General features: G+C 55.6%; 1 protein-coding gene across 1 annotated transcript; it reads left to right on the top strand.

Moving 5' to 3' along the window:
- Positions 1–409: 409 nt before the first annotated feature.
- NKX1-1 (NK1 homeobox 1) lies at positions 410–5,559 on the top strand. The gene is given in 3 exon segments (XM_059817867.1): positions 410–878; positions 4,759–5,354; positions 5,356–5,559. Coding segments are annotated over 3 exon segments (1,269 nt in total).
- The last annotated feature ends 7,239 nt before the right edge of the window (positions 5,560–12,798 follow it).

The following is a 12,798-nucleotide window of genomic DNA, read 5'->3' as shown; positions in this document are numbered from 1 at the left end:
CTATTACGGGCAAGGGATTAATTTGTAGCCAATTACAATCCGGTGCTAAATATGAATGCATAAATAAGATACAGCCTTGCCTCTGTGTGTATGGGTGCGGGGGGGGGGGGTTGGGCAGGAGTGCCTGGGCAGCCTGGTGAGGATGATGAGAAGGAAGAAGGAGCAGCTGAGTGGAGGCTCTGAGCCGAGCATCACCTTGTGACTCCCTGCCTCCCCCGGCGGCTCCCGGCCGGCCGGACCCAGCGCGGCCCCGGGGAGCTGAAGGCAGCGGCTCGCCCCCCAGCCGGAGCGGGGGCCGGGGAGGAGTTTCCAGCTCAACTTCGCCGGAGGAAGGGGGGGGGGGGGAGCAAAGCGGGGGGGGGGGGGGGGGGGGGAGAAGTTGCAGCCGAGAGGGGCTCTGCAAAGAGTCATGAATGTGAGCAGAGACAAGGTCGGTGACATCTCCATCCCGGCAGCGGCAGCCGCGGCGGTGACAGCCCCCGCAGCCGGCATCGGCGGGGAGTCCTGCGGCTTGCACGGGGAAGGCATGGACAGCCATGGGGAGCAGCGGCTCTCGGCCGGCGGCGAGCTGCCGCTCTACTCCTGCCCTGGAAACCGGGACAGGCCGGGGGACAACCAGAGCAACACCCCCGGACAAGAGGGGGCAGTGGCCGCGCTGCCCATGGTGCACAGAACCACCTCCTTCTCCGTGCTCGACATCCTGGACCCTAACAAATTCAACAGCAAAAGGAGGCAGTGCGCGGTCTTGTACAAATCGGGGGGGACCGACTTCACGCTGGGGGCGGAGGATAAGCCCGAGGACTCAGGGACGGAGCTGGCCGAGCAAAAGGCTCTCGCCGAAGATTTCGACGCGTGCAAGAAGTCCGCAGACCTGATCAGTGAGTAGGTCCGGGGGCTGGGACCCCCCGGGTTGGGGGGCTGCACCCAGCTCCCCGGGGAAGGGGCTTGCATGCTTTTCAAGACCGTCCGTCCCCGCTGGGAGCCGGGGCGCTGGGGACGGCCGGCTCTCGGGGAGGTGCGAACGCTCCCTGCGTTGCTGCTGCCAGACGTAAAGAGGTGGGAAACTGCGTTAGGTTGGGGGGACGGCGGGGCGGAGGGACGGGAGCATCACCCCGGGACAGGCCGGGGCTGGCGGCGCGCCCCCGGGCTCGGCACCCGCCGGGCTCCGCTCCCCGCGCTCGCCCCGCCTGCCCCGGGCAGCTCGGCGGGGGACCCCCCGGGCTGTTCCACCTGTGCGCCCCCGGGAGCGGCAGGATCAGCCCCGGGGATGCTGGGGCGGGGAGGGATCCCGCCACCCTCTTCCTCCTCCCGGGAAGAGCCAGCCCTGAGTGGGAGCTCCGGCTCAGGCAAACTTGCAAGCGGCTCCTGGAGCTGAGGCTTCAGAGGGCCGCAGCTCCGGCCCCGGGGCTGCCAGACCCTCTCTCCGTGCCCCCACGGAGCCCCACCTCGCCGGGGTCTCCCCAGGCATTTATGACTTTTATGTATCTTCCCCCCAGCCTCCAGCCCCGCTCTCCCCGTCCCTTCCCCCCCGCAGCCGGCCGCCCGTTGCTCTGGGCGACAGATTCAATTTTCTCTCTCCCCTTGGCTTTTTTAGGACAAATCAGACTAATTGTGACAAAATGCTGGTTATCTCTGGAAAAACAATTAAATTCCTTCGATTACATTTAAGGTAAAATGTGCTTAGCAGCGTAAAGAGGCTGGATAATGGGGGAAATCGCCCCAGAGTGGCATGTAGGACTGCCTGGATCGATATCCTATTATCGAATTGTGCATATCTCTTTCAAGCACCTTGCAAACTCTTCCCTAACATCTAAATTATAGGGTCAAAATTCGGATAATTACTCGATTAAAACCTATTACACTTATTAGGGCTGGCTATTGATCGGGAATTGCATTCGACCCAAGCTCTAGATTGCTTTTTCTTTCTGGGTCCAAATAGCCCAACTTTCTCACCTCTAAACACCGCGGCTCTGGGGGTAGCCGAGGGTTTCGGGGAAAAGACGATGGCTGTGAAAAACCTAGAGCCGTTCTGCGTCCTGAGAGGGGAGAGAAGGGGCGGCGGGTGGCGGGGGAGAAACTTCTCGGATGGGGAAAACCAATTTCTCCGTCGCCGGGGCGGGCGAGGAGGACTCGGAGCTCCCTAATCCCGCCGTAGCGTGACTCTTTTAATTCCCGTTAAGCAGGGAGAGCGGACTGGAATCTGCTCCGGGACGAGCCTGTTACAACAGGCGCGTTTTTCATCTCTAAAGCAGAAGCAGGATCGGGGCATTAATAGAATTCGAAAGAGATTTTTTTAAAGCAGTGCGTAGCTGGGGGAATTATTCGTCTAAACTCATCTGACTTTTGTCCTATTAAATAGATCTGGGCGATCAGCAAGACTGACGAGGTCAGCCTATCGCTAATCTCGCACTTTTATCTCCAGACAAGGAGAGAAATGCAATTCTATCACTTCTCTCAAAATAAATATCTTGGAGGCATGGGAAGCGGTGCGCTTCTCCCCGCTGACGAGTTTCCCGGGCACTTGGCACGTTTAGCCCTCGGGTCCCACCGCCTTCGCAGTACGGCCACAGCCACGAACCGACCCGGCACCGCTCGGAAATCACGAAATTTAATTCCTCCCTTTCCCCAACGTAATTAATATTAGCTCGAGCGGTGGATTAATTTAGGAGAAGTGTTCCGAAAAGCAGCTCTGGCCGGGAAAGTCCCGACAGCTGGACAATGCGAAGGCAAAAGGAGGGCGAAAACAGCGCTTGTCACTCCCCGCTCGCAAAGCCCCACCAGTGTTAAAAACGAGGGTTAACGCTCCGCGTTAAACTAACGCTTAACACCTCCCAGAAACAAACCCGCACGTCCAGCGCCAGTCGCCGCCGCCAACTGTAGCCGGGCTGCCGTTTTCCGTTTAAAGAAAATAGTAGTTGAGCTACGGCTGGGATTTCCTCGAGGTTACGGGGAAAATTAAACTCCGAAATCTCAGCTACGCCTTCCGTGGGCAGCGCGCGCGACAGCGGCGGGCGCGGGAGTTGCGCTCCGGCCCCGGGCCCCCCCCCCAGCCCGACCGACGGGCGCGCCTCCCAAATTGTTGCTGCAGAAATCGGGCGCTGCCCTTTGTAAGAGGTTCTACAGGTTGCGGGGTGCTCGTCCCCACGCACCGTGTCGGGCTGGGGGGGCAAGTAACCGGGTTCACGTGCCCCTGCGGCGGCGATCGCTCGCCTTTTCCGTTCGCCGATTCGAACAGAGCTGGAAGGGACGCTTAGTGAAGCCCGAGATATTACGGGATGTTTTCCCCTGCAACAAACTTCTCTGCCCCTTTTTCTCCTCGTGAGCCAGCCACCCCCGGCGTCAGCCGAAATCACCTCGTTTTTTAAAAAACTGTGTTTTGTTCAAACACCTCTAATCTCCACGGGCTTTAGGGTGTCGGGCGTTAGGGCATGGACCAAGTTGGAGATGCAATGGTGTGTTCAGTTTTCCGAGGATTAAAAGCACCTGAAGTAGGCACGGGGTAAGGGCGGCAGATGAGCGGCTCACTCTGTTCGCGTACCGCCGTTAACCAAGTCCAAGGAGCCCTTGATCGGGGGGGTCCCGGGGCCGCACCCCCCCCTGGCCGGTGGGAGCGGAGGGAAGTTCAGGAGCGTCTGACGGCCCCGGCTATAAAGGATGGTATCGCTGGGCCGCTGCCCGCCGTGCCCCCCAAGGCCCCGTCCTGCGGCGGGAGGCCGCGGGGGGGGGTTTGCCTCCCGGCTCCCCCGGAGGAGTCCGAGCCCCCGGTGAGGGTCGGGAGGAGGCGGCTCTCTGGAAAACGCGGTTTGCTTTCGGGCTTCGAAACGACAGCACCGTCAGCAGAAGTCCAATAGCCTTAAATATCGGATAATTACCCTGTTCTCCGATGGAGACCCGTTAATTGAGGCGTAATATAAACCCAAATAAATTAAATGACCGTTAACTAGTTTGTACATTACACAAAACGAGTTTAATTAAGTTTGCATCTGCTCTGCTAATCAATACAAGTATTTACTCCACTTTAATACTTCCACCTCAGGAAGTGACGAGAGGTCAAACCAGGCGAAGAAAGGGTTAAAAATGCCAGAGCAAAAGCCAGCAAATCTCCCACCGATGCGGCGCTTTCCGTCACGAAACCTGCTAAAAGCGACGTGACAACTTCGCTGCCCGAATCAGGGCCGGCTCGGCCCGGCCGGGAGCGCGGGGGCTTCGCCCCCGGCCGGCTCCGGGGGACCCCGCGACCCCCCGATCGCCTTCCCAAAGGCCGTTCCCTTTGTGGGAAGGGAAGCGGACCCCCGGCCCTGGCCGCGTCTCGGTGCCAGCTCCTGCCGAGGACTGGTGGCTCTTAAGGGGCAGCGCTGGCAAAGCCTCCCCGGGCTGGGCAGCCCTTCCCCGGCCCCGGGGCTCCCGCCCCCGGGACGGCCTCGGAGGCGGCTCCGAGCCCCATCCCGGCCGCTTCCCAACAGCTCCTCGCTTCGTTCCCAGCCGGGTGAGCGCTGGCCGCGCAGCCGGGGGGCACGGGCCAGCCGCATCCGCCCCGCGGGCGGAGGGCCCCGGGGGAGCCGGGCAGGGCGGCCCCGCTCCCCCCGCACGCCTGTCCCAACCGCCGCGGGGATGCGGCAGGGCCCCGCGGGGCCGGTTGCTCCTCGCCGCCCTCACCGCGGGAGGCCGCGCCGGAGGGGACCGGGGTGGGGACCGGGCGGGGGCTGGGGCTGGGTCCGGCGGCGGCGAGGCCTAACAGCGGCTGTCGGTTGTCCGCAGAGGACGGCGAGCTCTACAAGGCCGAGGAGTGCGACCTCGACTACAGCAGCCGGCCGAGCCGCAGCCCCGACAGCGAGCTGCCCGACGACGAGGAGCTGTGCAGCGAGGAGAGCAGCAGCAGCAGCAGCAGCAGCTCGGCGGCGCCCGGCGAGGCCGACCCGGGCCGCCTCCACGCCGAGGCGGCCGAGGCGGGCGGCATCCCGCCGCCGCCGCCGCCCCCCCCGCCGCCGCCGCCGCCCCAGCAGCCGCCGGCGGCTCCCGGCGGGGCGCCGCAGAGCCAGCAGGCCAAGCCCAAGAGGAAGCGGACGGGCTCGGACTCCAAGTCGGGCAAGCCCCGGCGGGCGCGGACAGCCTTCACCTACGAGCAGCTGGTGGCGCTGGAGAACAAGTTCAAGTCCACGCGGTACCTGTCGGTCTGCGAGCGCCTCAACCTGGCGCTCTCCCTCAGCCTCACCGAGACGCAGGTGAAGATCTGGTTCCAGAACCGCCGCACCAAGTGGAAGAAGCAGAACCCGGGGGCCGACACCAGCGCGCCCACCGGCGGCGGCGCCGGCGGCGGCGGGGCGGGCGGCGGGCTGGGCGGCGGGGCGCTGGCGGGGGGGGCTCAGCCCCCTCAGCCACTCGCCGCCCATGGGCAACCCGCTCTCCATGCACGGGCCCGGCAGCTACGCCGGGCACCCCGCCGGCGGGCTGGTGTGCGCCGCCCAGCTGCCCTTCCTGCCCAGCCCCGCCGTCCTCTCGCCCTTCGTCCTGGGCTCGCAGACTTACGGCGCTCCGGCTTTCTACACCCCGCACCTATAAGCCCGACGCCCCTTCCTCCTCCTCCTCCTCACCCCCGGCCCCTTCCCGCTGCACCCCGCCGCCCCTCAGGGGCCGCCCGCTGGGCGCTTGGGGGACCGTCGCCGTGCGGCTGTGTGTCCCCCCCCCCCCGGCCGCCCGAAGGGTGAAACCACCGACCGCCGGGCAGCGGCAGCGGCGGGGAAAGGGGCGGCCGGGCCCTCCCGCCGCCCCCCCCGGCCGCCCCTCAGCCCCGCCGGCTGCGGCCGGCCCCGAGCCCCGCGGGCGGCTCCGGCGCCCGCAGCCATTTCTACGACCCTTTTTATACGCGATGTGCCCGGACCGCGCTTCTGAGGGGAGGAGGAGGAGGAGGAAAACCTCCCTCCCCCGTGTACATACAAGTAGATGTAAATCACCGTTACCTGTATTTTTATTTTCACCGTCCCTCGTTGCTGTGTGGGTTCGATTATTTTTTTTTATTATTATTATTATTATTATTTGCCTTCGTTTTTATTCTGGTCTGGCCACTCGCAAAAGACTTTAAAAAAAAAAAAATTATGTACCCATTTGACTCTCAGGGTAAAACAGAGAACTATCGGTCCCGTCCCTCGACATTGCTGAGGCAACGACGCGCCGCTCCCTCCCGTGACCTCACGGTGATGACGGTTGTTTTTTACACACGTCGCTCTACCAACGAAACCCGAAGCTGGACGAGCCGCTGCGGACACGCGGGGAAGGGGCGCCGGGGGCGGCTGCTGGGGCGCGGGGTTGTTTTTTTACGTTAATCAGTTCTGTATATTTCTGGTTGTTACAAAAAAGTTTTAACTTTATAATTAATGTATAAGGTATGGGAGTAATGAGCAAGAGATGATATAGAAAGCACTTTGTTTGCTAAACACTTTAAATCAATCAATAAACTTTAAGGAAACGGCGGCTTTCCGTGGTGCTGAGTCCCTGGGGTTCGGCTCAGTTTCGGGGAGATAAGTTTCCTCTGGAAAACGCCCGGCTCCTGCGCCGCTTGGAGGAATGCCCCGTATCATCCTTTTTTCGTTTCCTTTACTCTGAGAGCGTATTTCTTATACGCAAATAAACTTTATCCTTCCGCTACGAGAGGGGGTAGCTCCCTTCTTAGTTCCCTTCCTTGGATTTTCTTAATTGGCGTTGCTGATTGCCGTCGTGCAATATTAAGAACAAAAAAAAAATTTCTTTTTTTTTTTTTCTCGCAGAGAACGCGAGATCTCTCCTGCGTTTCTGCGAACGGGGAGTCCGATATTTTGGGTTTATGTAAATTTAATAAACCGGCTCTTTCATTCAGACTCCGCCACTTTAAAAAATAAAGCAATCTTCCCATCGCCTTTCCGCTGATTACTTTTAAACTAGTATCAAAGTCGGTCTTTTAGAGTCCTTACTTTATTAGATTTTTTCTTACTTTCAAAGGAACAGTCCATACCCGCTTTGACCCCCCCGGGCTGCCACACCGCCTTCCAGCCCCGTGCCGAAGGGGCGCGTTCGTCCCGTCCCCCCACCCCCTGCGCGATCCCGAGGCTCACGCCGGGGAAGCGCTCTCTCTTCCCACCAGATGTTGGGGTTTGTTTTCTTTTTTTCAGGCCAGAAATGTGACGCCTGCCTTTCCCAGCGGCAGTTTTAGGAAAGCCACGTTTTCCGGAGCAGCGAAGAGAGGCGATGAGCGCCGCGCATCCCCCCCCGCTCCCCGCGGGGCCGGCGGCCGGGGCGCCCGGGCTCCGCTCCCCGCCTCGGCTCCCTCCTCCCGGTCCCCCTCCCCGGGCTCCCCGGGCTCCCCGAGCCGGCTCAGCTCCGGCCGCCGCAGGCTGCGGAGCGCCGCGGGGCAGAGGGACCGCGCAGGGCCGGGCGCTCCGCGGCCGCGTCCCCCTCCCGCACACCCGCTGGAGACACAGAAAGTGGCTCAGCCCTCCCGTGGCACTAAAATCTGCCGCGATCGCCGATCTCACGGGCAAGGGGCGGGTGGAGCCGGCTCCGCGGTGCAGACCCCCGCAGGGCCGGGGCTGTCCATTGCCCGGGCGGGTGCTGGAGCACAGCAGCCTGCGGGGAGACGCGGGGAGGGTGCGGGCACCCCAGCTCCGCTCCGGGTATTCATCTCCCCTCGGTCAGAAGCGTGCAAGCGCCAGAAGTCTCGGGCCAGACTCATCTGCATTTGTGAAAATGAGAACTTCTACAATAAAAGATGTTCTGAAGTGAATTTTCAGGGCAAACGCTACAAGTCGTGCTTGGAGTACAGCTCTCCACAGCTTGTACTGGTAGGAGAAGACCAGCTAAACTGGGAAACGGATGCTCAGGAGACTCTTCCGCACTGTAAAACGAACCCATTACCCACCAGGTTTGAGCTAGTGCTACTAGCAGTTGAACTGTTGCCTCAGATGTGACATGACCCAGCTTAATTAAGAGCGATGTCAAACCCTGTCTACACACCGGGAACTCCAAACAATTCCCCCAGGTGGAAAATAATTCAGTTCCAACAGGTTGCCGCTCAGAGCTTTGGAGTAGATGATTTTCCTACTCCAGGTCAGTTAGCATCCTGCCAGTGGAACCTGCTCATGGGAGTGTTATTACTCACAGCTGTTGGATGAAGGAGTCGGTTAGCATGGGATTCCTAGTCATTAAACTCGGTTTAACAAGGCTCTCACATTTTATAGCAGTGCTGAAAACAGAGCCGCAGGTATCTTGCTTAGCATAGATTGGGAAGTTATTGATAATCCTTGCTCGAATGCCTCATCCAGAGCTCTGATCTCACAAGAGTCAAGAGCGAAACTGCAGAGCCTCAGCTCTAGTGCTCGTCTTCCCCGGCGCACAGACCCCGCTGCAGCAGTGTAGAGCACGCCGTACACGCAAGTCTCAGGTCACAGGACATTGCATGCAGAGCCCATTTAGAGTATCAGCTCCAAAGAGCTAACTCTCAGACGATGCTCCCTGGACCACGGCTCTGCAGCTGGTTCGTGGCGTTGGATCAGACTGCATGGTTGCAGACTTGCCCATGCAAAGGTTGATGATAGCAGCACAGGGCAGGTTTTGAGAAACATCCCCGGTCTGAACGCTCAGCACCCACTGTGCTAAAGCTCAATGTCCTCACCTGCCAGAACAGCCCAACTCCGCCATCCGTGTTCCTGCCCGTTGAAACTCTGGCGCTGCAAGAGCACGAAACAGGGCTCGATGCAGCAATTTGAGGTTATCGTACCAGATAGTCATAAAAAGCCCCCAAACCTCCCATACTAACCTCAGGCCCAAAAGCTGATTCCCACACATCCTAACTGATGTACCTCGTGCACTGCACGCAATGGTCTGTGCTCCTGCACGGAGCTTTTTGGAGGGATGCAGCTTGTTTTTGGTGTCATCAATGAGAAACAGAGACCGACAGTGTAAGGAGAATCTACTGACTGAAGGAAAGATGATTATGACACAAGCAGGAGGTGTTTGCTCTGGTTCATTCTGTGAGTTGGTTTTCTTTTATTACTTTATTGCTCATTTACAAAATTCAGTGTTAGGGGATTCAGAATGCGGAACACATTCAAGAGGACGTTTAGCAAAGCGTTCGCCAGAGGACAAATTCTCATCTCAGATACACTGAGCAGCACATTCTGAGTCTGATTCAGTATTTTCAAGTGACGCCTTTGGCACGTACCGAAGAAGATCTGGGGCATCAGCATATTTTTGAACTAATTCCCATGAAGTCAATGTTAAACCCAAGGGTGCCAGCCTGTATTAGTGAGAAATGATTCAGACACTGATTGCCTCTTAGCGTTGTTCACTGTATTTATGACTGAATTAGATAAAAAGAGAAGAACATTGCATCTATTTTACTTTGCTCTGAATATTTCAACTTATACTGAACAACAAGTTTCAGCTGTTTATGTTCACTGAATAAATGGCAGTAAAATGTCTTGCAAGCAAAAGAACAGAAAAAGCACATAAATACAACAGATATGTTCCAAATGATTGGGAGATAACTGAAAATATATTGAAATATTTTGTGTCATTGCTTACATGCAAGAGTTAATGATGTTATATCAAATAATTGGAAACCAGTGCTCTATATTATCACCCCCTCAAAATTTCTTGGTGTTATTTCCAGTGAAGTAGGAAATGTGGGTTTAATGAGTTACGGTTATAGATGAGTTCTTAGGGTTTTTTCACATATATTGTAATATATTGTTTCAGACCGAACTCACAGTCATGTTACGTGTTTCTATTCTTATCCTACATAAGCAAAATGTTAAAGTTTTATCTGTATGAACTTAAATGCATTTCTCAAAAATATACTGTGAGACATCACCGTCTGCTATATTGGCAAACACCCATTAACTCCCGTGTTACATGGATAAACTGGTTCTGCTCAAACACAGATGTATTTAAATACTCAAAGGAACATTATTTCACGATGTCTGGGCAGTTCTGGTCTTCAGGTTCTGTCTCAAAGAGTAGGCGAGCAAATATGGTTGTCGTAGAACCTTTCTTAACAGCAAATAAAACTAAGATTTTTTATGATATTGGAAGATTTACCAGACTGTGGGATGTAAACCAAGGCACAGATCAGAGTGGACACTGAAGACGAAGGGGACAGGCAAGTAAACAATTGGGATCCTAATCAGTTTGTCTGGCAAAACGGGTTTACATAAACGACATTCTTCTCTGCCCGGTGCATTTCTGTAAGGTTTTTTCCTCCCCTTTGGCCCATACTGTTTTGTACCACACGCTCACATTACACAGATGTCTCAGGTGGACAGAATGATGGTTGTCACAGTGAAAATAACCCCGACAGCAAGAGCGCGTTCTACTTTCCTGACGCTGCCTGGCAGAGATGTGAATTCATCGCACAGAATAAGCTTCAAAGCAGCTCGGGAGGTTATCACAGCATCGGAAACCTAGAGCTGCTCCGTCTGTAGTGCCCATTCAGGAGAAATCCTGTGGATGCTGGAAATCCTGCGCATGCACCCTGTATCAACAAAGAAACACCAAGGACACAGAGGGCAACTCATGGTCAGGACTCAAAAGTCTGGGCATGCAGGGTCAGGCAATGTGGCAAACAACAGCTAAATCCAATATATTATCTACTAACTTAATCTCATTGTATGTCAAATCCTCAGCTAGCTAAAACTGTCACCCCACCCAAAGTGCTAGACTTTATTTTAAAACACATCTTTTATATTTTATTCTCTGTAATGTCACAAACTAGAAACATTTTACAATGACAATAGAGGAGGGATGACACTGCAGCAAAGAACTGCAAGTCACAGAAATATTGATGTGAGATGATGACTGACACAGTAAAGATTCATCCCCTTCGGTAAACTGCTGATATTCAAGAGAATGAAAACGCATCTACTAACCTCTGTACAAATATCTTGATTATTGCTCATTTTCTTCTTTTTTTTCCCCCCACAACCACACACATACATTACAAGAACTTGTCCTGCACATAAAGGGACTCATTCCCATCTTTCCATCCGTAATATAGATAGGGTGACAAGCTTTATTTCCTCTGCCTTGGTCCCCAGAGACGGCACGAGGGAAAGAGAAGTGCAGGAAGAAAGCATTTGGATGAGCTGCAGGTAGGGCTTCTTCAACTCCTTGTGTTGACCGAGAGTTTGTAGTACCAAGGTGCACTCTCTATGACCTGTTAAATATTTTGAGATTTGCCATTAAGAATGCTCTACAGCACCAGCACTATGCCTTGTAGTGATGCTTTTGAGCGGAACACTGTTTGCTTTGAGCACACTCTGAAGCATACCTGACCACACTCTCGTTCGCTGCTTCTGCTTCAGCATTGGGGAAAACAAATGCTCGTGCACATGTGGAAGCCACATCTAATTTCAGCCCTGGTAAAAATGTGTGGCAGACTCTTCTCCTGGTGCTGTTAGCCTTCAACGGTGAAAAACACTATTGCAAAAATTCAAAAATATCCAAAAGCAATTTCCAAACAAGCAGAATCATATATTTCCACATACCTTTTATAGCGCGAGGATAAGAGTGGCTCCATAATGGCATTATAAATATAGCAAATTAATGGTGGATGCAATGCCAACACCTTGTCATTATGCAAATTGGAACGTCGGCAGCAATGGTTATTCAACAATCCCTTTCAAAGTAACCAGACGCCTAATGCTGCTCATTACAGCTAAACTAATTAGCACCACATTTAAACAATTTTAATAAGCTTTTTCCTTAACCCCTTGACAGAGGGGATTCCTGATGCTAAAGCGAAAACAGACGAGCGCTTGGCACAGGAGCGCTGGGGTTTTGCTCAGGGCACCGACAGGCAGAAAAGCGAGGGAAGGTCTACCCAAAAAGCCAAATGACGATATTTAAGTTACAGGCATTCAAGGACGGAGAAACAGATTGCACCGGAGCAAAGTGTGGTTTGTGCCTGGGCTCTGGTGCAGCCTGTCACTGACACAGCCACCACCGTGCCCTCCTCCCGCACGGCAGAGCCTGCTCCCAGCTCGCTCTTCTGCACTGGGGCTGCATTTAGGCTCTGTACTACCCAGACCTAGCGAACAGGAGAGGCTCAACACGGACATGAACTCATTCCTTTCTCCACTCGATCAGCTTTGAAGGAGAGGAAGAGGAGGGAAAGCATCAACTCAGAAACACAAGTAATTAATAGCACTCTCCCCTTTTTTTTCCCTCCGGGGCAGCATCAGTCTCCCGCAGCTGGAAAGGCAATAACTTTGTCCCACGGGTCACAATTTGTCCAGCTGCCAGGCAGACCCAGCTCTCATCCGCATGTATTTTCCAGGGGTTGTGCTAAGTTTTGGGATCTTTAGCATGTCTCCCAGCTGAAGGGGTCACCAGTGCTGCTGGACAGGGAGGGTCCAGGCTGCTCTTGATCTAGGCTGCTGCTCTGAGGCCTTAGCCCCGTCAGGGCTTCCCACCCTCTTTCCTAGCTCCTTCAATTTCTGTAGAGGATTTTGTAACAGAAAGGTCCATCACCGCATCCATTTAAGAGGGATGCTCCTAGGGCTCTGAATGTACCACCAGGCTCTAATCTCCCTCACCAGCCTTTCGCCATCGTTCTCTGCAACCCTCACCCCACGCCGTACCAGGTGCCCACGCTCTGGGCTGACAGGGCACAGCTGCACCCCCTTGGCTCAGGCTGCCATGAAACCAGCTAAGCTCTGAGAGGCCCAACTGGGGTCTCCACCCTGAACCCCACAGCTGGTTGGGGGGAACTGCGTTTAGGAGGAGTCCCTGGCCTGAGCTGTGGTGTAGGTGCAGTGCTTGGCTTTGTAC

This window comes from Gavia stellata, chromosome 5 (assembly GCF_030936135.1).
Source record: "Gavia stellata isolate bGavSte3 chromosome 5, bGavSte3.hap2, whole genome shotgun sequence".
Taxonomy (NCBI): Eukaryota; Metazoa; Chordata; class Aves; order Gaviiformes; family Gaviidae; genus Gavia; species Gavia stellata.
The sequence above is the reverse complement of the archived record's forward strand: the minus strand, read 5'-3'. Positions and strand labels throughout refer to the sequence as shown.